At 42.5% G+C, this 24,655-nt stretch overlaps 1 protein-coding gene across 2 annotated transcripts in view; it reads right to left on the bottom strand.

Moving 5' to 3' along the window:
* The window catches only part of CERS6 (ceramide synthase 6), a 278,575-nt gene that overhangs the window by 2,019 nt on the left and 251,901 nt on the right, over positions 1 to 24,655 (bottom strand). Inside the window, exons 9-10 of one of the 2 annotated variants that reach the window (XM_040971676.1) lie at positions 2,019 to 2,175; positions 1,416 to 1,439 (exon numbers count right to left, since the gene is read on the bottom strand). In XM_040971676.1, coding sequence (XP_040827610.1) covers positions 1,416 to 1,439; positions 2,019 to 2,175 — 181 coding nt within the window. The remainder of the gene's footprint in view (positions 1 to 1,415; positions 1,440 to 2,018; positions 2,176 to 24,655) is intronic. The other variant, XM_040971677.1, reaches the window with a different exon arrangement.

The following is a 24,655-nucleotide window of genomic DNA, read 5'->3' as shown; positions in this document are numbered from 1 at the left end:
ACCCGACTAGTGCCATAGATATTTCCCTAATCAAGTCCTCTGTGACTCTTCAGTAAGCAGTTTGGGGAGTGGGTAGAGACCCCCAAGAGGTATATCAAAATTAGCTGGGGAGTTCTTTTTAATATATTCTTTCTGTGCTACCACAACACTCCACCTTGAGAATACTAGAATTCACCCCAAACCATTATTGCGAGAGAATGTCATGTCTGTTAGGTGGGCAGGGACAAGAGAAAGTAAAAGGCAGGAATATTACTGCACTCCAACCAGTGAGGGAGGAAATGTCTTACAAACAAAAGCCATTGAAATGGCTCTTAAGATGAGGCTGAAATCACAGAAGCCTCTCCAAAGTGCATGGAGGATAAGGATACTTTAATTTAGAAAATGTGAGTCCCAAAGACAGCATTGTAAGACAGCTCCAGTATGTTTATAAGTCTATTAGTTATGAATTAAGTTGCTCATATGAAATTTCAGTTTAAACAAGTGAGTGAACTGATGCTCAGTAAGAATATTAGAATATTAGAACTTGCATTTGGAAACTCTACCTTCAAAGAAAGGACAATCTCTCATATTTCCAAATAAACCACAGGAAAATAACTCATGGTTATACTGAATCTTCAGTTGCAGCAAATCTGGCAAGGAGTGTGAGTCCTCTTATTGGTGTGGTTGAAGCAGTGAGTTGGCAAGGTGTCTGCAGGTCTGATGGACAACACAAGGACACAAGCCATAGGGAAAGTAATCGAAAGCAGCTTGCATTTTCAGTGATTATTACTCTGACAATAACGTGTAAGGTGATTTAATTTGCATCCAAATGAGGGCAAGGAAAGTTTAAACAGAAAGGCATATTCATTTTAAAGAAGAAGTGATTACAGAGACAAAGGGACTTTAGTTTCTAAACAATTAACTGAAACATTTTAGCTTTGCACAGGACTGACTTCTTGGGACACGACTGTATGTTCCAACTGCTCTGGGAAAGAGGGCAGTTTTGTTGCTCTGGGGAAGGTCAATGTGGCCACATGCTGCCCTGTGGCCCTGGGGAGAGCAGGCAAACAGCTGACCCTCAGAGTTCCATCCTGCACTGCAGGTCTTCTCTTCTATCCCCCAACTAGTTCTGTTTCACATACTTGCCTTTGGTCTATTTCTGTCTTTCAGTAACATATCAAACACCAATGAAAGAACCTCTTCTCCTTCTCGTTGGGTCATGCAAAATTTAGCAGAATACAAGCTTACACAGAAGGGCCCTAGTGTGGCTGTACCTAGAGTTCTTTGCAGCTAATGGAAACTATGCCTCACATAGAGCCTCCAGTCAGTGCCAACAGATTAGACAGAGCATTATGCGAGGGAACAAGAGCATTTGTGTGGCCTTCCAGCAGGCAAGAGGTACCAGGACAAGCGTAGAGAGCGGAAGAAAAACTTACATGTAAGGGGTTCCACTTCCCAGCCTTCCAGGGGGGCAGAAGGAAGAGAACAAACAATGAATATAAGAAAATGTCACAGAGAAAGATCTGGAAAAGTCACTATTCAACACAGAGGGCCCAGGGCTCAGGAAACTATTTATTCCAATCAGCCCCCTGAGACCTTTCTAAACCACAAAAATTTTAACACATTTTGGTTGGAAAAGTGAACGATGAATGCATTTATTTCATTTCAAAGAAAGGATTGTTTCAATGGGCAGACTGTATCCAGCAACGCTTCTCATAGAAGGAAGTCATTCCATTTCCAGAGTATAAGTCTAATCAGAGAGGGACCGAGGGAAATCAAAGAACACGGTAGATAATATATCATCATTAGATATGCAGGATATATAGATCATTGAGTGTCATCGGCAGCAAAGCAATACTGACAAATAAAAAATGAGCAATGAGAAGACCACGAAAATTTGCTTTGTGTTTGTAAGTGGCCTTGCTCAATTAAAAAAAAAATAGCACTGGTTTTGATGAAATCTGAAACAACAATTGCTGGATTTAGATGAACCAAAACAATGCTCCTGGACACAAGCAGAAGTGTGAAGTTTGGCTTACCTTGCCTTTTGAGACAGCTTTGCAAGCTATTTTGACAATCAGGTAAGACCAGAAGCAGTTTAATCCTTGTATTAGCAACAGCAGGAGGTTAAAAACCCACCAGGAAGGGTAAGGTCCAACGATCTCCCAACTTTCAAATAATGTGGTATTCAACACCCTAAGGAGAAGAAGAAGGACTCGGGTTACTTGGGGGAAGCGCTGGGTCAAAAACGTTGGCGTAATGCTCACTCTCAGAAAGGATGGCATGAAAGCTTAGCAAGAACTCAGACGAGTCACCAACTGGAGTTCTGCCCTGATGCCAGGCCTACATTTTGAGTCTAGCTCAAATAGGATAGTCTGCTGTGTTTACATTTTAAAAGATTGTTACAGAATTCACATATGAGATCTACCATCTTTACTTAAAAAAATACATTTTTATTTGAAAGGCAGATTTACACAGAGAAGGAGAGACAGAGAAACAGAGATCATCCATCCACTGATTCACTCCTCAAATCACCGCACAGCTGGAGCTGACTCAATCCAAAGCCAGAATGTCTCCCATGTGGGTGCAGGGACCCAAACACTTGAGCCAACCTCTGCTGCTTTCCAAGGCCACAGGCTGGGAACTGGATGGGAAATAAAACAACTGGGATACAAACCCAGTGCCCATATGGGATGCTGGTGTTGCAGCCAGAGGCTTACACTTAGCCTACTATGCCATGGTGCTGGTCCCTATCTTCACTTTCTTCAAAGTAAGTAAACTCAGTGGTACTCAAGCATTGATATGGTTGTGCAACCATCACCACTATTCACCCTCAGTAGTAATTTGCTCTTGTAAAACTGAGCATTTGGATCGCTTAAATACTGGCTTCCTCTTCTTTCTGTGTCTAGAAACCACCATTGTCCTGTCTCCTGAATTTGACTACACCAGGTATCTCATATAAGTGGGACCATGTAATATGTGTCTTTTTGTGACTGGTTGATTTCATTTAGCACAAAGTCCTCAGGGGTCACACACATCATGACGTGCAGCAGGATTTCCTTACTCTCTAATTTTAAATGAATTATGTTTGCTAGTGGTAGGCTTGACTGCCGAGTTAGGCATACATACCGTATTTCATTTATCCATTCACTTCTCAGCAGATACTTGGGTTGCTTCCACTTTTTGGCTATTCAAATAAAACTGCTATGAACATGAATGTAGGTATTTTCTGTATATGCAAGTATGTATCTTCCATTTCTCTAAAATGGAATTTCTGGATCACATGACTTTCCATTCATTTTTGTTGTCATTTCTTTTGCTTTCATCAATATCATCATCATCATCATCATCATCACCATCATCATTATTTTGGCTGTGATTCTTCATTTTTAGTATTTTAAAAAATTTTTATTATTATAATATTTTTACTGGAAAGTTGGATTTACAGAAAGAAGGAGAGACAGAGAGAAAGATTTTCCAGTCACTGGTTCATCCCCAAGTAGTCACAGTGATGGGCCAGAGCTGAGATGATCCGAAGCCAGGAGCTAGCAGCATCTTTTGGATCTCCCATGTGGGAACAGGGTCCGAAGGCTTTAGACTATTCTCAACTGCTTTCCTAGGCCACAATCAGGAAACTGGAAAGGAAATGGAGCAGCTGGGATAGCAATCAGCACCCATTTGGGATTCTAATACATGCAAGACAAAGAGTTTAGCCACTAGGCTACTGCACTGGGTCCTGTACAGTCTTTGAAGCTACTTGCGTGCCATGTGTAGGTGTGAAAAGTACCATTCCATCACACTACATCTGGACGAAGGCAACCACAGAAATGGGAGGTAAGCGCAAAAATCTATTCCCAGCACAGCACAAATCATGGGGGGGGGGGCTTAGACTCTATCTGGAAGGGAGCTATGAATTTTGTAAGGCTTACCTTACTGAACTAGCAACAGGAATACATAATTGAATTTGTATGTGATGAGTACCATAACTTATAAGTGATGAGTATTAGATTCTTAATTTAAAAGAATTTTTCTAAAAAAAAAAATCTGTGTATTCCAAAGGCAGAGTGACAGAGAGAAGTACGAGAGAGAGAGAGAGAGAAAGATCTTCCATGTGTTGGTTTGTTCTCCAAGTGGCTGCAATGGTCAGGGCTGGGAAAGACCAAAGCCAAGAGCCCTGAACTTCTTCTGGGTCTCCAACAAGGGTGCAGGGGTCCAAGCACTTGAGCTGTCTTTTGCTGCGTTCCTAGGCATGTTATTGAGATCTGGAATAGAATTGTAGCCAGGACTTAAATCAGCACCCATGTGGCATGGCCCACTATGCCATAGTGCCAATTCTGTTTTTTTTTTTGTTGTTGTTGTTGTTTAATAAAAGTATTACATAACAACACATATATTTAATTTTTTCTTATTTTAATGCTCTTAGTTATTTATTGACATGTAATGCCTGTGTCCCTTCTGGGGCTTAGTGCAGCTTCAGCACATGCACACTGTGTAAACTGATCAAATCGGACAATCAACACCACCACCTCCCAATCCTTCCTCCATGCTTGCGGTGTCCAGCTCTTCTCCTCCCATTCTGTATATAGCGTGTTACCCATTATTGTAAACTATAATCACCCTGCTGTGCTGTGGAGCACTGTATTTTATTTTAAGTTAGGAAAATTGACGGAAGTAACTGGTTTTCTTTGTAATCTATGCTCAAAACCAGAACAGAGCAGCCACCTGTGGCAGATAGATAAAGGCTGGTTATGTGTTTTACTGGGGTGCCTGCTTGTGCCTGTATGTAAGCCCTTGGACAACGACCTATGATAAGGTGGACAACAGTTGGTGCCTAAGTGGGAAAGATGGGAGAATCTCCAGTTTAAGATGTAGATCATTCATATGAGAAGAAAAGACAAATACAGGGATTGTATGGACATGAGAGACAGTAGGATGAGTGCTTTGAGACAGGCTAAGTACCTGGTGAATTCACAAAAGGAAAATACTAGATAAGAGATTACAGAAAGACAATGAAAAAGAGACATCAATAAATTCCTTATTTTCCAATTCAGCTTTCTCTGTTACAAATGAGAATGAGTCTAGAAGAGTTTGTCTTTAACCTTGTCTTTAAAACAGTTCATATCAAGCATTTATGTTAAAATACTAAAAAGGAATATTGTGTAATCAAATTTCACAACTTACTAAAACTATCACATCCTATGGAATAGTAGAATTCTCCCAGGAGAGAGGAGAATAACTTTAGAACATGTACTAATATAATGTACCACAGTCACAGGCCAAATTGGACCACACTTAATTATTTCAATGACACAATGGCATTTATTAATGTTCGATTTCCCATTATGAGGTTAAAATTTTGCTTATCTATCTATTTATCTATCTATCTATGAATGAATGATTTATTTGATGAGGAGAGAGAGAGTGACAGAGACCTTCCATCTGCTCTGTTTACTCCCCAATGTCTGCAACTGCTGGGGCCAGGCCAGGTCAGGCCAAAGCTAGGAGCTCAGAACACAGTCTGGATCTCAAAGGGCGGCAGAGAGCTAAGTCGCTGATGCGTCATCTGTCATCTGTTAGCTCAGAGGGTGTGGTGGGTAGGAAGCGGGTGCTCTGAGGTGGGATGTGGGCATTCCAAATGGGGTCTTGGCTGCAGCACCACACACCTGCTCTTGATACTCAAAAAATAAAACAAAAGGAGTTTATGATGAAATCGACCATTTCAAAGCAGTATATTAGAGAACATGTAAAGTCCATTAAAACAGGAACAAATTGCTAGTATATCCATTATTTACCATTACTCTGCTATTTCTAGTCATTGAGTGTGGCAGAAAGTTAGGGGCTCAATTTCAAATACGTAAACACAAAATGTCTATGAATATCTTAAAAGAAGAACACAAATAAAATGCTCTATAGTGTGAATTGTCTAAAAAATATGTTTTCTTTCTTGATTCAGAAATTATGAAGTTATTCAGTGTACTAAACATATGTGGGAGTTTCTTTTTTTTTGGTTCTTTATTTTATTTTATTTTTGACAATCTTTACGTAGTTAATTAGGGTAAAAAGGTTCAAGGGCTACAGGAAAGTGGGTAAGACTATTATTTTTTTCCATATTGTTTCCTTCATGTTTAAAGGGGGGTGTTAAGGGAGAAGACCCACCCAATTTCCCACCCTCCCCAGGTCCTGGATGTAGGGCATGCTCCGAGGTTTTTGCTCAAGTGGTTTTGATAGTTCACCAGTTGTGAATCGCTGCCACTTTTGCCACTCCAAGCACTATGAGGTCTTTGAAGAATCCACTGGTTGATATAGTCCATCATAGGGTCTCTGTTTGCCCCGTATTTTGCTGCCAACATATAGCTGAGTTGGTTGGTTGACCTGTTCTGTCTTCTGTCTTTTCTTGGTTAGGGTTCTGAGTCTAGCATTTTGGTTGGGGAGATCTCCAAAGAAACCGTCTGAGTTGTTCTCAGACCAGATTCTTATATGTACTAGCAAGCACAGGGCCCGGCACAGTCCATCGCCCTGATCAGCTGGAGGTTGCGATAGCTGGGTTGGTTCTGTTTCCAACCCCGACTTCCATTGGAACCAATGGGTGTTGCAGTCCAGCCTGATTCTGCCCAGCATATACTTGGCCCTTGCATAAACAAGTGGGAGCTGCAGCCTAGTCAGAGCGACCCACAATAACCCCCACCAGGCCTGCCCCCTACCCTGGTTTGCCAGTATGTGTAGCAGTACTCCAGTCTGTCCCACACCCCATTCCACCACAGACCCTGTCCTCGTTTTCGTGCCCTCCCTTGGAAGTAGTAACACAAGAGGGAGGAGCCCACTATTTCCGCCCCCCAGACCTCCCCGACTCCTGGATTATGCACACTCTGTGGTTTGACTTGACAAAACTAGGCCCCAGTGCCAGCTTCTGCCAGCTGATACTGTGGCTAAGCCCAAACAACCCTCACCCACTCTATTTTGTAGTTTGCACCAGTAGGAATAATCAGCCCAGCCTGGCTTTTCCCTGATCTAGTCCACATGAGGAATACAGGTATTGTAGCCCTGCTTAGTCTGGTCTGCCCCCATCCCAGCCCTCACTCTCCAATGGGAGTAGCTGTCCAGCAAAGGAACCACCCCTATTCCCCGGCTGGGTCCGCCCCCTCCCTTCCTGGTTCTCACGCTTGCTGGTTGGCTGCTGCGGTCACATCCAGTACAGTTCACCTCATCTTGGCATTCCAGATTGTGCACTTGTTTTTGTTGCAACCAAACCTGGCTCGACCCACACTCTGTTCTGGTGCTTGGATTTGCCAGTGGATGACGTGAACAGATTCAGCCTGGTCTTCCCCCAATCCATGCCAAATATATGCCAGTGGGAAACTTTCCATGGCCTGTTCTGGGCTGCTTCCTATCATGTTTCTTGCGCTTACCTGCCAGGTCTGTGACCTGCTAGAGGAGTTGCCCACACTCCTCCATCAGAACCTCTCCCAATGCCAGATTTTGCGCATACCAGGGGGTCCATGAGCCAGCCCTACTCAGTCCACCTCCTGACATAGCAGGAACAGTGGCTTTTCCTGATTGGCCTTCAACCCAATCTGGTTCTTACTGTTAGATGTTTCAGCCCAGCTATGGCTCTTCCATACCAACCTATGGCTCACACATGGCTCAGTAGGGGTTGAGACCTTGCCTAGTCCATCTCACATCTACCCTGGTTCTCCAGGACACCAGGGGGTCTTGGAGTCTGGCTTGGCTGGGTGCATCCAATCCCAGTCCACACTTGTGCCAAGGGAGACTACAACCGTTTCCTGTTCAGAACACAGTCTCCATTCCAGGCCACGAGCCCCTTGGTGGGAACCTCAACCCAGCTGGGGTTGTCCTCTTAGCTCCCCACTGGGCCTGTTCCCAGCCACAGATCATGCACATGCCAGTGGTTGCTCTGACTCAGCTTGGCACAGCCCCTCACCTGTCCTGACCTCTGTCTTAGACACTGTGGCTTAGCGTTCCTGGCTCACGCAGACCAGTAGGTACAAGAACCTAGCTCGGCATGACCTGTGCTCCCTCCTGGTCTCGTTTCACTTGTAGGCTGAGGTTTGCTCAGTCCTACCCAGTACATCCCGTTCCATTACCAATTCACACATTACCCAGCCATTGGAGCTACTTTTCCCAGCTTGTCTGACCCCCAGGTCTGGACCACATGTTCACCAGCAGGAGCTATGACTCGCCAGGGGAGTTTCCCAAATTCCTCCACTTAATCTACTCCCAGACCCAGTTCTCATACATGCTATTGGGTTTAGGCCAGGTTCCGGCAAAGTCTGGCTTTCCATTTGGCCTTGTATGAGCTGGGGAATGTTGCAGCCTGGCCCACCCCACACCCTATTCAGGATGCACATTCGGGTGCTGCTGCCCTGACCAGTCCAGACTGTTGGGGGTTCCTTTACCTGTAATTCATGGCAGGTTCCTTGGTCATACCTAGCTTAGTCACCACCCCAACTCTTGAGTAAACCAGTGGGGCTAGAATTTCCATAGGATTTGGCCCACACATCTCTCACAGAATCTACCCCCGGTTATGGTTCTTGAGTACTAGTTAATGTAATGGCCCTGCTTAATGTGACCCTTCTCCTGATCCATCATCATGTCAGGTAACTGGATATGATTCTGATGGACAAGCCCTGAGCCATAGCTTCTGCATGGACTGGTATTTGGTGGTCAGCATTGTTCAGTGATTGCAAGTTTTTCAAAGGAAGAGTTACTCTCATTGTGAATATTTATGATTGCTTCACGTCCTAGAATCACAGTGGGTTCAACCTGGAACTACCTAAGCAGCGATTCAAAGAACCAAAACCTCAGAGCTCCCTGGCCGGGCGACCAGCAGGCGGAGCCTGGTGCCAAATGGTACACTGGCCGCCCAGGGACAGCTCACCATGTGCACATAGTGGCTGTCATCCGGGATCCGAGCATGGAGATGCCCCAGCCTGGCACCCACCAGCAGCTGGCAGGCTGCCAGAAGTTTCAACTCCCAGGCCCAAGGTCACACCCTTACCCAATCCCATCCACCGCCCAATGAGGGCAATGGGTGGGCTCCGGACCTGCCCAGTGACAGAGACCTCTCCCCTCGGTGTACTCACCCCTAAGGGAGCAGCCTCTGGAGCCCAGGCAGGCCCAGGACAGCTCACCACATGCACCTAGTGGCTGGCGTCTGGGATCCAGGCATGAGACGCCCCGTCCTGAGACCCTAGGAGTTTCTAATGATAACTGAATACAGCATTATTCCAGCTCTATCACACACACAGAGAGAATAAAAAGGAGCTGTAATTCCTAAAAGAAATTAAATATTATATAAATTTTCTTTGGTGGATTGGGAATTAAAATGTTTCCCTTGATAATATTTTTCTTAAGTCATGATGGAGAAAAAGATGCAATTTATTCATAAAAGGACTAAAGAATGATAATGTCTATATGTGTTCGCCACTAAGTTTGTGGAAAAACAGAATTAGAGGATGAGTTTATTTGGAAGGGAAAAATTTTTTGAAATCCATCTACAGTTTTTTTTTTTTCCCAACATACATACTATCATGGAACACTTTGGAGACTCCTTCCTAGGTATGGAATTTGAAATATTTAGGGCACCGAAACAAAATCAGCTTTTCATTTCACTTCCATGAACCTTGGGAAGTACCCTCCCATTTCTTCCTTGCACATTATCTTAAAAAGTAGTGGTCCCTGCAACCTCAGCTTGCAAGCTGGAGTTCTACTCACCCAAACAAGGCTCATGTCTGTGGTGGTCAGGGAGGAGCCACACACCTGACTCTTTTTGGCTCCTGCAAAATATCTGGAAATTATACATTCCCATAGTCATATTTGTTGATTAACCCTGAGTTTATTTATATAGCCAGCAAATCAATGAGAACTCATGAAAAACCCAGCTTTGTTTCTTGGCATACATGTTGACATTCAGAGAGGCCGTCATTTCACTTGAACACATAAAAGTCTTGTACCAATAGCAACAGTGATGATGCTGTGCTGTCCGTTATAAATTAGCCTTTGTGTGTTTATAAGGTGAGAGTTAGAAGATGCTTGGCTAACTTTGAACAGGATGTCAGATCAGCAGCTTTTGACACGGCATTCACGTGAATTTCTGAAATGCTGCATCAGAATACAGACTTGGTCACAGCAATCAGCGGCACCTTTGAAATGTCACTCACAAATAAGAGGGTTTCTGTGAAAATTGACTCAGTTGCCTACAGAGACACTTGGGAAAATACAATCAATGCACCAATTGGCTGTGTCTCCTAGTGAGTGTCTTGGTAAGAACACCTGTATAGTAGGAATTTTGATCAGGGTGAGAGATAACATTATTTTACTTGAACTATGAAAAACAGTAAGCCTCTCAAAGATACAGCCTTGCTTTTATTGGGGAAACTGCCACTTTTTAGGGGGACAAACTATTTAACATGGTGATTTTAGGATTTTATTATTTCCTGGGAGAACAGTGTTATGAAGCAATGTGTTAAGGATGCTACCTCCAATCTGTAGTGAACAGTTTGAAGCAGTGCTTATCTCTGAGACGGGACTGACCAGAACAGGGAGTGAGGATGGCTGCTGGATGCTGAAAGCTTCTATGTCTTAAGTGATGACTACTACATGGTTGCACATACGAAAAAATTTACACATGCAGACATTAAGCTGGCTGCATACTGAATTTTTGCACTATACTGAGTGCATTAATGATTCCTTAGCAAATGAAAATGGAAGAAAATGCTAAAGGAAGGACATATGTATTCTGACAATTTGCAATTTCGGCTTTGAAGAATTGTTGTCATATTACTGTTTACCACCACAATAATTTGTACTCAAGACACAGCTTCTAGGAAATAGTATTTTTCCCCCTCCAAGTAATAAATACCCTACAATACCAAGCCTCTGCCATGCATGGAGGGTGAAGGAACAATGCAAGTCATTTTCTTTGCATTAATGATAGGCTGTCTTGACCACTAGGGGGCACATCATGCCAACTCAAAGCATCCTCTAACTGGTCTATTCTGCCAGAATCATTCGTCAAAGCTGAATCCCAGCACAGTGAAGAACTGATGTCCAGGTTACACTCTTCCCTCTCGCAATCCCACCAAACATTGGATGAGAGGGCTCCGGTCTAGCTCTTCTCTCTGCCTGACTCTTGCTAGATTTCTATAGGACCACTACAGGGCTCCTCGTAACTCACTGGATGTGCAGGCACACCCATTAACACTCAGTCGCTTAGCCTTGATGTCTTATTTTAATGGCTATCTAATGGATCACAAGAATTCCATGATGGCAATGCCATTTAGTTACTTTGGTTCACTTTTACCTTTTATGAATTCTTGACCACAAATTTGGTTATCACTGAAACATTTTATAAGAAATATGTGGAAAAATTTACAACTGTTCTAATTAAGAAAGAAAGCATTGTCTCACTTTAACAAGCTATTTAAGACCACAGTTGCTTACATTATAAGTATCAGTGTGCGTTAAAGTGCTCTGTTTTCCCTGTCCCAGGACTGAGGTCACTTCACACAGTGTAAAAATCCTGAGTGGCGTTTCATATACAAGACTACCTCTGCTCTCACGGCAGCTCCCAGGTGCATTTAAATTTGTTACCTTTAATACATGAAATCAGGTGAATACTTGCACTTTCAGTCCTATCTATCTATTGGCTAAGGCACTAGCTAACATGCCTGTATACACTTTGGAGTGCCTGGTTCAACACCTGCTGTTGGCTTCTGACTCCAGCTTCCTTCTTAACAAGATGCTGGAAAGCAGTGGTGATGGCTCAAGTGACTAGGTTCCTAACCCAACAAGGGAGACATGTACTGGATTGACAATTGATAGCTTTGGTCTCAGCCCGGTCACGGACCTCGTGAGCATTTTGGGGAGCATGCCAGCTGAGATGGGAGCCCCTCTGTCTCTTTCAGGCTGTCAATTCTAAAATACCAAGCTAACACAATGTTCCAGGGAGATGAAAGTCAGAGCATGTAGTGGTAGGTGATCCCCCTATCTGAAGGAATTGTGGGTATGTGTTTTTGGTGAGAGGATGGCAAGCGGCCACGAGCTAGCCCTTGGCCCCTTGATTCATTTACTCCCACGAAAGAGGTCCGTCTGATGTTGGGATCTATGTGTCTAGGGTGATCTATATAAAAAATCACCACAACGACCTCACCAACCCTCCTTCCAAGATGACTATCTAGAAGCAGCTAAGGCTTCCTGGCTGACAGAGTTAGGGCCTCACTGTGAGCAGTGCCAGTGTAGATAATGCTAAGGAAAAATGTACTTTGGGGCTAAAAAGTTTAGGGAGGGCCTTGTTTCAGAGTTTTTGAATATCACTGACTTCACTTACCCTAACAAGCCTCAGTATATAGTCTACATACTCAGGTGAATGAGTTCCACAGAATAAATAGTGGATTCTGCTTAAAGATTACCAATAAACGACTAGCATTTTTGCCTGTTTTAAGGTAGATTCTTATTCAAGTACATTTTAAAAAATCACTCCAAATAGAAACCATACAAACTTGAAAGCTCGGGCCCGGCGCGGTGGCGCAGTGGTTAAAGTCCTCGCCTTGCACACCCGGGATCCCATATAGGTGCTGGTTCTATCCCGGTAGCCCCACTTCCCTTCCAGCTCCCTGCTTGTGGCCCGGGAAAGCAGTTGAGGACGGCCCAAAGCTTTGGGACCCTGCACCCATGTGGGAGACCCGGAAGAGGCTCCTGGCTTTGGATCGGCATAGTATCGGCCGTTGCGCTCACTTGGGGAGTGAATCATCGGATGGAAGATCTTCCTCTCTGTCTCTCCTCTCTGTATATCTGCCTTTCCAATAAAAAAAATAATAATAAAAATAAATCTTTTTTTAAAAAAAACAAACTTGAAAGCTCAAAGCCAAAGTCAAGCAATAAATTCACTAACTGCAAGAAAGTCTATTCAGGCTTTTTTTTTTTTAAATGCATGAGTAAATAAAAGTTCCAGTTCTCAGTAACACCTTGTTAAAGCACTGGACAACCAAAATAGCTACAAGGCTAAAGACTATGTTGCGATATCCCTCCTTTTACTGAAACAGCCACACTTGCAGCTTGCATTTCTCCACAGCATTGGTACTGTTACCAACGTTCCTGTTTGGTGAGCTTGTGGCCTGGATGACCAATTATTTTAAACTGTAAATTCACAAATCAGTCTACAACAAACACGGTAGTGATTTATCTACTCCTGGCAGGTATTTCAACTTGAATGTGTATAAAGCCTCCATCTTTCATTCTGTAATACACATATTGGACTGTACTCCAACGCAAAGAAGACATGAAGGCAATTCATGCACTTTCACTTTGAAGTCGTAGTCTGGTCAGACCTGGGATTCAAGTTTGTCATTGGTGATTTCCTGGCCCGGACAGAGATTTTTCTCAAAATTAGTCACTGTGTTTTTCATGCCCAACTTACTGTCTGCTCTAATTCCTATCCCCTACGCTGTCCGGTCCTCCCTTCTATGTTCCTCATCTTCCAACCAGAATCCCTCTATCCAAAGTTGTGTCCTTCAGGATATGTCTGAGTCCAACATGGGTGTTTTTAACACTCTGCTTAGTTCTTTATTGCCTACATGTTTGTCAAGTAGCTGTGTGCATCATTCTTTATAACTGTTCTTGAGTAATCATTATATATATATTAAGAACTATGTTAAATACTTTTAGGCACTGTATCATTTTGACCTTTCAACATCTCAAAGAGATCACCATGTAGTGGCAATACTAATGCTGCCCGATGCTGCTTTCTATCTACTGAACATTAACTTAGTGCCAGGAACCGAGCTCAAGTGTTCCCCGTTAACTCATTCAACCCACATAAAGTAAACCTCATGGGAAAAATCCTGGGTTTTCTGCAGTGGGTACTGTTGCTATTCCTTTTTTCAGATGAGGAAATGGATGCACAGGGAATATAAATACCATTCCCAGAGCCTACTCCAAGTGGTGGAGGGAAGCTGAGATTGGAACACACCTGTCTACTGGTCCAGGCCCTCCAGCACTAACACTGCTAAGTTCATTCTACCCAGTTCCTCCAGTTCTTTCTGCATTCTTCACCTTGGCGTATACTGAGTGATCTGGCACAACAGTATACTGGATGACGTGTACAGACCCATCTCTGCTTTGCATTTATACTTGCCTTTCCCTTTATCTTGTTATTTCCTGCTCTGTTTTCTGCAACATTTTAGCCCTTTAGCTCACAAAACTGGTTTCTGGTAGCTTGATTGTAGGCCCTTCCTGCTTAAAAGCCCCTTTTGATTTCCTCACATTGGTCCTCCCCTTTCAACTCAAGTTCCAATAGGATTATCTCCTTCATTATGACTTCTCATGTATATAAGATATTTAAGCTATAGAATCAAAGATCTCATTCTTAATTCAACTCTGGAGATGATGGGAGTGCCAGCCTTGTGTCCCATCCTCTTCTCTAACTCTTCCTCTACCAGGGTATGGCACAAGCACATCTCTAAATACCCTCTAGTGCGGAAAAGTTTGCATAATGCTGACTCCTACTGAGACTGAACAAGTGCCAGGGATTCTTTGTTCCTGTTTTCTAAGTGTATGAAATCACCTTTTCATCCCCATGGCTGCAGGAGGAAAGAACAGACTCTGAAACCTCAGGATGCCCTCTTTTCGCCCATGTCCATTTCAGGGATTGATCTTAGCAAGATCAAAGGCAGGGCAAAGTCTTCCAAACCCAGGGGGAACAAAATGCTCCCCAACTGCCATGACTGTTCCTGCCTTTTACTTCCTTTCCCTTCCCTTAGGGATCTGGATGATACTTTTTATAGGGACAAAAGAAAATGAAGGCTAAACACAAACCAATCTAAAACTCTGGGTGAAGGATAGCCTTTGCTCTGATGCCCTGGGTCTAATCAATTAACTCAGTCCAAGTAGAAAAGCCTGGCCATTCTTAGAATTCACTAAATGCATTCCCCAAGGGACTGCACTGTCCTCTTGCTGGAAAGTGAAAAGAAAGATCTAGTTGCCTGGCAGAAAGATCCTAACTATAGCATGGTGATTTATAACAGGGATAAAGACAGGTCACTTTGGTTGGGTATAGCTTTTATTTTGCCAAGGCTGGGGTCATTTGTATTTTCTCACTCGCATTTAAACTGCAATTTTTGTTGGGGGAGAGGCTATTAGAATGTATGAGCCTGCAGCGGGGTGAGCCCACGGTCAGCCCCTTGATCAGCTGATGGAGGAGATGTCATCTGTATGCTCCCTAGAGTATGACAGGAGGCAGGCAGCATCCCTCTGCAGGCCTTTATGCTGGGTGTTTATGCATGGGGATCTAAAACAGGCATCCTTGGAAGACCCAGCATGGTGGGCTAGTGGCTAAAGTCCTCGCCTTGAACATGCAGGCATCCCATATGGGCGCTGGTTCTAATCCTGGCAGTCCTGGTTCCTATCCAGCTTCCTGCTTGTGGCCTGGGAAAGCAGTTGAGGACAGCCCAAAGCCTTGGGATCCTGCAACCATGTGAGAGACCTGGAGGAAGTTCCTGGCTGCTGGCTTCGGATTGTCGCAGTTCCATTTGTTGCGGCCACTTGGGGAGTGAATCATCGGATAGAAGATCTTCCTTTCTGTCTCTCCTCCTCTCTGTAATCTGATTTTGCAATAAAAATAAAACAAATCTTTAAAAAAATAAAATGGATATCCTTGGAGATGAGTGCTATGAAGGCCTTAGTAAAATATGTCACTGCCTAATCCACTGGGGGATTTATAACAGCCTGAGTAGTAATGATGCCTTCTCTCCTTTGAAAGCTGCTCAAAGGCTTTTCACTCTCCTTTGTGTCTCAGTATCAACCTGTAAAGCTGGCAGAGCTGATACCAAATCTTCAGTTATTAGATCAAGATCTCAAAATAATACTGAATTATCTAAGGTTACAATACAGACGTTTTGTCATTTTCAGTCTACGTGTAACTGTCTATAGGTCTCCATCTCTTCTCTTTCTTACTGATTCAATTTTAAAAAGAGATGGTATTAACATTTTTATATTTACTCTTTTCTGTTTGAAAGGCAAGAGAGATAGAGTCAGGGATATTTTTCATCTAATTCTTCACTCCTCAAATGCAACAGCTAGGGTTAAGCCAGGCCTACACCAGGAACCAGGAACTCATCCTAGGTCTCCCACTATTTGAGTTATCCTTTATCTGTTGCCTTCCAAGGTACGCCTCAGCATGAAACTGGATTGGGTACAGAGGCAGGACTTGAACCCAGTGACTCCTCTACGGTATATGAGCAGCCTACCAGTGTCTTACCTGGTGGATTCTGGTGGAAGTGTTACTATACTTTCAAAAAAAATACTTTCAGGCTTGATGTGGCAGCCTAGTGGTTAAGTCTTTGCCTTGGCACATGCTGGGATCCCCTACAGTCACTGGTTCGTGTCTTCGCATCCCTGCTTCCCGTCCAGCTCCCTGCCTGTGGCCTGGGAAAGCAGTAGAGGATGGCCTAGGGCCTTGGGACCCTGTACCGACATGGGAGACTGAAAGAAGCTCCTGACTCCTGGCTTCAGATCAGCTCAGCTCAGCTCTAGCTGTTGCAGCCATCTGGGGAGTGAACAGTGGACGGACGTTCTTCCTCTCTGTCTCTCTTCCTCTCTGTGTATCTGACTTTCCAATAAAAATAAATCAATCCTCAAAATAAGTCCTTTCTGATTATATTAAGTATTTCCAAGGATGCATGCTTTGTGGAGCAGCAGATCAAGCCGCAGTTTGTGATTCCCGTCTCCCATATCAGGGTGTGTGAGACAGAGTCCTGGCTACTCTGTTGCCTGGGTAGGTAGTAAATGATGACCCAAGCACTTGGGGACCTGCTGCCCACATGGGAGATGCAGATGGAGTTTCTGAATCCTAGCTTATCCTGGCCAAATCTTGACCAACGCAGCTACTTGAAGAATGAACCAGAGGATGGAAAATGGGCTTCAATCTTCTGTTTTCCTCTTTCTCTGACTTTCAAAAAAAAAAAAACTAAATAATAAACAATCTATCTTTAAAAAATATTTCAGAGATTTTATCTTCTATTTTTATCTTAGAGAACTGTTCCTGAAATTTTGGCAGTGCTGCTACAAAGAGAAAATGTATCACAGGCCTGCAGTCTACAGGGATATCCTGTAACATATTATCTTTATTATCTTTTGGTTGACAAGAGGGAGACAATAAACATGCTTTGTACAAAGAACTGTCTCTCCAGGGTACGTCAGCATTGATAAAATGGAGTTGTAAGATACTCAAAATCAAAGGGAAAAGCATTTTTTTTTTTAAATAAAAGGGAAAAATCCTAGGAGAGTGAATACAGAGATTTAGGTAAGGAAAATTTGCTTTTGCAGGCTTCACCAGTTTGAAAGGAAAAACAACACATACAACACTAGGTGTACTGAATAACAATGAGTCAACTGATCAATGAAAACACATTCCTAATCACAGCACTGTAGTTAGAGAAAAACTAAAATAGTGTGAACTCTCACAATAACTGCAGCAGAACACAGCAGATCTGTTTGGAAGTATAGACAAAGAGGGTTTGGTTCAAAAATAGAACTGACAGGGGCTCAGCGGCATGGCCTGGTGGCTAAAGTCCTCGCCTTGAAAGCCCCAGGAATCCATATGGGCACTGGTTCTAATCCCGGCAGCTCCACTTCCCATCCAGCTCCCTGCTTGTGGTCTGGGAAAGCAGTCGAGGACAGCCCAAAGCTTTGGGACCCTTCACCCGTGTGGAATACCAGAAAGAGGTTCCTTATTCCTGGCTTCGGATCGACACAGCACCGGCTGTTGCACTCACTTGGGGAGTGAATCATCGGATGGAAGATCTTCCCCTCTGTCTCCCCTCCTCTCTGTATATCTGACTTTGTAATAAAAAATAAATAAATCTTAAAAAAAAAAAGAACTGACAGTATTAGTTATCACGTTCAATTTAGCAGTCAGAACACCTAGATTTCAGGCTCAGTTCTTGCACTTGTTAGCTCTTTTATGTTTTGAGTCTTCATTTTTTTTTTTTCAAGCTAGCTACTATTCACCAAGCAGCCAAAAAACAAGATAACCATGACTTTTTCCTAAGTACTAACATAAATAGCTTTACAGATTGTTACATTTTCAGATTTTTCTAAAACTTCACTTGTAAGGGTCCACATCTCTCCTTGCTACAGAACTAGAAAGACTGAAGCCACCAGCGACAGGCTTCACCATGCTGCTCTCTTTCATCTTCAACCTGTGTACAACGCTTGAGGTATGCACTGGATAATGATACAACCGGTCACATTCTAGTGCCCAACAGAGACAAGATTCTTTTTGTTAAAGATTTATTTATTTATTTATTTTTGAAAGTTTTACAGAGAGAAGGAGAGACAAAAAGATCTGTCTTCCATTGGCTCATCCTTCAAGTGGTTGCAATTGGCTATATTTGAGCCCATCTGAAGCCAGGAACAAGGAGCTTTTTCTGGGTTTCCCACATGCGTGCAGGCTCTCAAGGCTTTGGGCCATCCTCTACTGCTTTTCCAGGCCACAAACAGGGATGGTAAATTGAGCAACCGGGACATGAACTGGCGCCTGTATGGGATCCTGGTACGTGCAAGGTGAGGATTTAGCCACTGAGCCATTGTGCTGGATCAAGAAACAAGATTCTTAACATTTCCCCTCCCATGGCCAATATGTTCACTTTAAAAATAGTATCTCCTAAAGTTAATGAGATGTCTAAGTCCCTCTTCTCTCACCAACACAACTGAACTCAGAGAAATTTTTAACATGGATAAAGCTCCATGTCTCTACACACAGAGTTTACAGCTAGTGGCAGGAGAATCAGACAAATGCGTTGACTATCAACTTAGATGTCAACATGCATGTTCCAAGCAAAGGGGGCACTGTGAACAGAGGAATGTACAGCCTAGAAACCTAAGGTACATACACAAAGAATCATCAATAACTAAGTCAGTAGCATTCCAGGTGATAATAAAAGAAATAATGTGACTTGGCATCATCTGTGAAAGGGAAGAGAAGCTTGAACCTAAAAACTTTGTCCCTTGGAAAAATGAGCGAAGTTCTAGATAATTTGGGAATTGGTCTTGCTTGAGGAAGAATCTAAGGGAATCTGTGTTTGGGGTGATTTCCAGCACCGATGAGGGAGGAAGGGTACTGTGGAGGTCTTCGTAGGAAGAGTCAAAGGTCTAAAAACTAAATCACAGAACAAGAAGAAAACAAGGCCTTTGCTTTCCATAACTGGTCTTTTACTATCCTAACCAGCGATCACAGTTCACACAGACAAGTACTCCAGGACAATTTGGAGCCATGAGAGGGGAAGAATGGGAGAATGGGATCCAGGGAACAGATTCAGAGCTTCTTTGTTGAGAAAGCACTCACAGGGGTCTGCACTACCTGTCTATCCTTCCGTGTACTGTCTGCTGGGACAGCGTGTATGTGACAACAACGTGCCCCAGGGTAGCCCACAGCCTAACATCACATCTTACACCCCTTCGCTCTTGAAGAAAGGTGACCAGATAATTTATCACAACTTGTTGTTGGCATTTCTGGAAAGAAGTTTCCAGTTCATATTCTAGCCCCAGAATCTATGAAATCTGGCACAGCTGTGGTTATACACTTGGGCTGGACATTAGAATTAGTTTTGAGGTAAGAAGGCTTTTAATTTCGGTCAATGTTCTAGCATCAACTTTTAGCCCAAGGACACACCTATCTGTTGTATCTATAACACAGAAACTAGTAAAAGAAGCAAGAGGAATGTGGTTAATTATCAAGAAATCACTGTAATTAACTTTATTGTGTACTGCATGCCTGATACTGCCAGGTACTGTGAAGAACACATATTCATGAACCTTAAGTAACTCATGATCCAGTTCAGAAATAGGGTTTTAGTATAAATTGGCATATTTTATTTGCTAATGTTAAAACTGTATCACAATGTGCATTTGTTCAGAGCTTGTGATTCTCCTTCTCTAAATGTTTTTCCTAAGGAAGTGAAAAGATTAATCCACAAGGATGTTCATTTAGATATTATGTATAACAGCCAACCACTGGAAACGTCCTAAATGATGTGAAAGTACAGGATTTTGATAATGACTTTTTCACATGACAGAACACTTTGTAGCCAGTAAAATTATGTTAGAGGAGACTATCTAATGAAATAGAAAAATGCTAAGAGCACCAAGTTGAACAAGAAAAGCAAAGCTGGAAAACTGTATGATCACCAAAACTGGTGATCCCATTTTGGTGAAGAAAAGAAGGATGTAAATTTAAGTATACAAAATTTTAGAAGCAAAGACATTAAACTATGAACAGTGGTTATCTCATATGTGGAACTGGGATGTACTCTTTGTGGTTTTCTATATTCTACAATATTTCTAAAATGGACATTTAACTATAATTCATACATACCTAATTACATCAATCTTAGCTTAGAATCCCATGAATGATACAATATACAGCAAAGCATTCACAAAGACAATAAAGGTCTTGTGTGGGACAAAGAACACATTAGATTTTCTCAAGAGTGCATGGATTTCCAAACTATCTTTCTTCATGCCTCTGAGTCTCTGAGTCCCAGGGGCAGTCTGATTTCTACAGCTTCCTGCAGTGACAGAAAATTTTGCTGTCAATACCCCAAACATCGCCCTAGGTCTGCTCAGCTTGCCTCCTGTGAGAGATCTGATTGGGGCAGACTCAGGAGCATGTGGTTCCTGGGAGTTCTGAGAAGGTTTCAACCAGAGATGTGGGGAAAGTACCCGGCTGCCTGGCATGGGTATGAAGCTTTCTCACTTGGAAGAGATCATCTTTACCCCATCAGAATAAAGGAAGCAGCTGTGTAGATTTAAATGAGATGGTGAGTGTGGGAACTCTGAGAGTCGAGAGGGGTTAACTTAAACACACAACACTTGCACTTGATAGCTTTTGTCCCTGGGCTGTGGGTTTGGAGCTGCTTTTGTTGGAGTATCTACATTTACGGCCCAGTAGCTACCTAAGAAGTGTGAAACCTGCTGAGATTCTCATTCTCTTTCATTGCTTTATAAGGTAGTGATTTTTGCAGATTTTTTTTCAAATAATATGAGAGGGCTTCCAGAATTTAAGGTACAAGATCCAAAAGCTTTTGGACCTAGGAGTAGAAAATGATCAGAAAATTGAGGGGTGATGAGACAGATGAAAGGAAGAAGGGATAGGAAGAGGGAAAATGGAGGCATGAGAAACCAGCAGACAAAAAGAGGGAGACAAAGGATGGTACCCTGGGACATGGCAATTAACTACAGTTGTGAATCAATGGCAGGCCTTTTACAAACTGGGGGTGGTATTTAACATTACCTTTCTTAGGATGAAATATTATATGAATGACAAGAGTCCCAAACAGTCATACATTTGAACTTAAGAGAGGCAATACTGTGCAAACCTCAAGGCTTGAGTTTTACAAGGGTTCTTCCACCTGTAACTCCCAGTCTGCAAGTCTGCCCAGTGTAAGCAAGGTGCCGGCAAACTCAGGACACATCCATATGATGATTTACTGAGAAGGCAAGAAATGCAAACACACTTTGAATCAAGTAGTGTTCAGTCCAGCCATTTAGTGAGACACAGCAGATTCAGGAGTTGGATAGCAGCAAATTCTTTCATTGAAATCACTGTAAAGGCACATTCATGTAGTGATTTTAGGTTTGGTGGTTTTATTTAGTAAAAGTTCCCTCCCTATATTCAAAAGACAGTTCTCAGAGCATCCTCAGGGATTTTCATACAGAAATAAGCTTTAAAAATCACTTAACTAACAAGAAAAGTTACTCCTGTGTGTTTCTACTACTTGTATTGAATTTAATTGTGCTCATCCATTCAACTTCAATCATTTCTCTTTCCATAGTCCCTGATCATGAATACTATGCTTACAGTCAACGAGTGGAGTTTAAGATCTCTACTCTTATGGAGAGAAATAGCAGCAGTCAAGGCCATGGTTCACATTGAAGGGGAAATTACTCACCTATGTGTGTATACAAGGCCTACCTCCTTGTCAGGAGTGTAAGTGGCATCTGTGTAGCACCTGACAGCTCTGACTTACCTATCTCATGGATATTGATGAAAACAGCAAGGCCTACTCAAGGGATAAGGAACGCCAACACAGTTTAACAAAGAAACACAGTGGCTTACAGAAACATGATCAAAATGCTCTACTGTTCTAGTAATCCGATACATACAAACCCAAATAAGTTAACCTGCCTGTTGAAGTCTTTAGGCTGACATGTCAAAATGTCTGCAGCCTACACTGAGATGACTTGGTGTGTGTGTGTGTGTGTGTGTGTGTGTGATGTGAATGCGTATGTAGGCCTGTAACAGACATTGTCAATTATAGCAGTAGGCAAGTGCCACTGAGGGGTATATGCATGTTTCCAGTTTTTTCCCAACTTCTTTGAGTTTAAAATGATTAAAACTAAAGAAAGTTTCAACATCTGGATATTCAGACTATCAAATGTCTGTTAAAAGGAAGATAAAGTAATATCAAAATATATTGATAATATTAATAATATAAAAGTAAAGTGAAAGCAACTTTGTCATACATGGTTGGTCTGAGTATTAGTTGGTGACTTCCTTTTAAAAACATAAGAAGCAAGCCTTTGCCCTTTCAGGCCAGTTGGGAAATAATCTATTTGCACCTAGCTCTCTACAGGCTGGAGGAAAGACTGAGTCTCCACTGCCTGCTCTGGGCTTCAAAGGGAACACACCAACCAGGAGTAGCTTTGGAATTGGCGTCTGTTGTTCATTTTAGGGTTAATATATCTATGTGTGGCACTCAGCTAGCACTAGAGAAACAACTCCAAGTTGAAAAAACCCCAGGAGGCCAGAACTGACCTGGCGGATTACTCTCTTGGTCTCTTCCTGATGGAGACCAGAGGGAAATGCAATGGCGTGGGGGTGAGAAACCGCATTCATCATGAGGGCCTCTGGTACATACTGAATATTCTTCTTGAATACTCAGTTACACCACAATAAAATAATCAGATGCAGAAGGTTCTATATAATTCCTAAACCTTGTTCATGCTCTGTTCTCAGGCTACAATTTTCCGTAGCCAATGACTATTCATGTGGAGAGCCATGTTGGTTGTGTTGGAAAGGACCCTCGATAGGCCCATTGAGAGGACAGCCTTTCTATAGATACACATTCCTATTATGGAGGAGGCCAAGAGGTCTGGGTGATGTGATACTGGGAGTCCATACAACTTCTTGGAAATGGGGGCTCTTGAACTGATCATCACCCTCCAAGGTCAGCTGGTCAGAAGAGAGACTAGGGGCATGTTCAAGTGGATGAAATGATGATCCAAAAATCAGCATGTTGTGTGTATGTGTGTGTGAGACATTTGCCCTTAATCAGAGGATTTCAGAAGTATGGCTTCTCCTTTTCCACCTGAAAGTCACCTGCCTCAAGCGATGCTCTCTTGGTCAGGAGTTTTCAACCTGCCTGCTCAGTTGAGTTACACATGGGGGAGCTTTGAACATCTTATTGTTTGTTACACATCTCCAGAGATTAGAATTTAATTACTCTGGAGTACAGTCTGGGTGTTGGGATTTTTAAATAACTCTCAGACAATTTTACTATATGCACAGGTTTGGGAATCTCCTGCAACCCCCACCTTTTGTTTCTTTATTTCAAGTTGTACTCAGGTTCTTTTTTGCCCTAAGCTACAATTTTGAATAAAGCTATGAATAAGTCCTTATTGATCTTTCCTGTTTCCGGTACAGAAATGATGACCATGCAGTACATATGACTGTAAATGACTGAATGGTATTTTCCAGGCAAAACTCAACGTTTGAAAAGTTCTCCTCCCCCACTCACTTGAACAAGGATAGCGAGTCTTAAGCCATAGGATCCTCACTGTTTACAAATTGCACAGCTCAAGGATATTTGAGGACCCACTTGCTGCAGCATCTTCTGTCTCCTTCCTTACTCACAGCCACTACAAAGTTTACATTTAAACTCTCAGAAGTTGCAGAAATTTTCCTTTGAGGAAAGGGTCTGAAAAATGAGTTTGCAAGCCCATTTAGAAAATGAGCAAACCCCAACACAGTGGAGGGAGTGACTACACAATGAGGTAAGGAAATCCTATTCCAGAAAAAACGATGGGATTAAATAGACTCCATGCTCATGGAAAACTCGAAAAGAAATGATTTCTAGCCACAAAGCAACAAGACAATCCCTAAAAAGTTGTGTGGTTTTTTTTTGTTTTTTTTTTTTTAGCACAAGTAATCATCCATTTCTGCTCAGTTAAAATATCTCTGGCTCACTTTGTGTCCTAAGTAAATATTTAGTTGATTTGTGTTAGACACTAATGAATAGTTGAGATTTATAATCCACATTAAGATGACTTGGGGGCATTTGAAATGCAAGTTGTTGAAGATAGAATGATGTTCTCAGAGACTTCTATTTAGCAAAAAAAATATTCCCCATTAAGTTACCCAAGATATAGCACCATGGTTACTAGATTTAAAATATATGCCAGAGAAGAATGAATAAAGGCGAAACTCACATTGATTTTTTTTTTTAAGAAGCTATTTTTACAAGACTGCAACTAGTAATTCATTATGCCTCTGCCTTATCTCAAGTTACTTCTACCTAAGGATGACAAATATAAATAGAGATACTAATCTTGCTTCTCAATTAAGTGGGAAGGTTGAGAATGGCTCAAATAATACGACATT

This window comes from Ochotona curzoniae, unplaced genomic scaffold, assembly GCF_017591425.1.
Source record: "Ochotona curzoniae isolate NIBS_2020 unplaced genomic scaffold, NIBS_Ocur_1.0 contig_2210, whole genome shotgun sequence".
Lineage (NCBI taxonomy): Eukaryota > Metazoa > Chordata > Mammalia > Lagomorpha > Ochotonidae > Ochotona > Ochotona curzoniae.
This window is presented reverse-complemented; position numbering and strand designations above follow the sequence as displayed.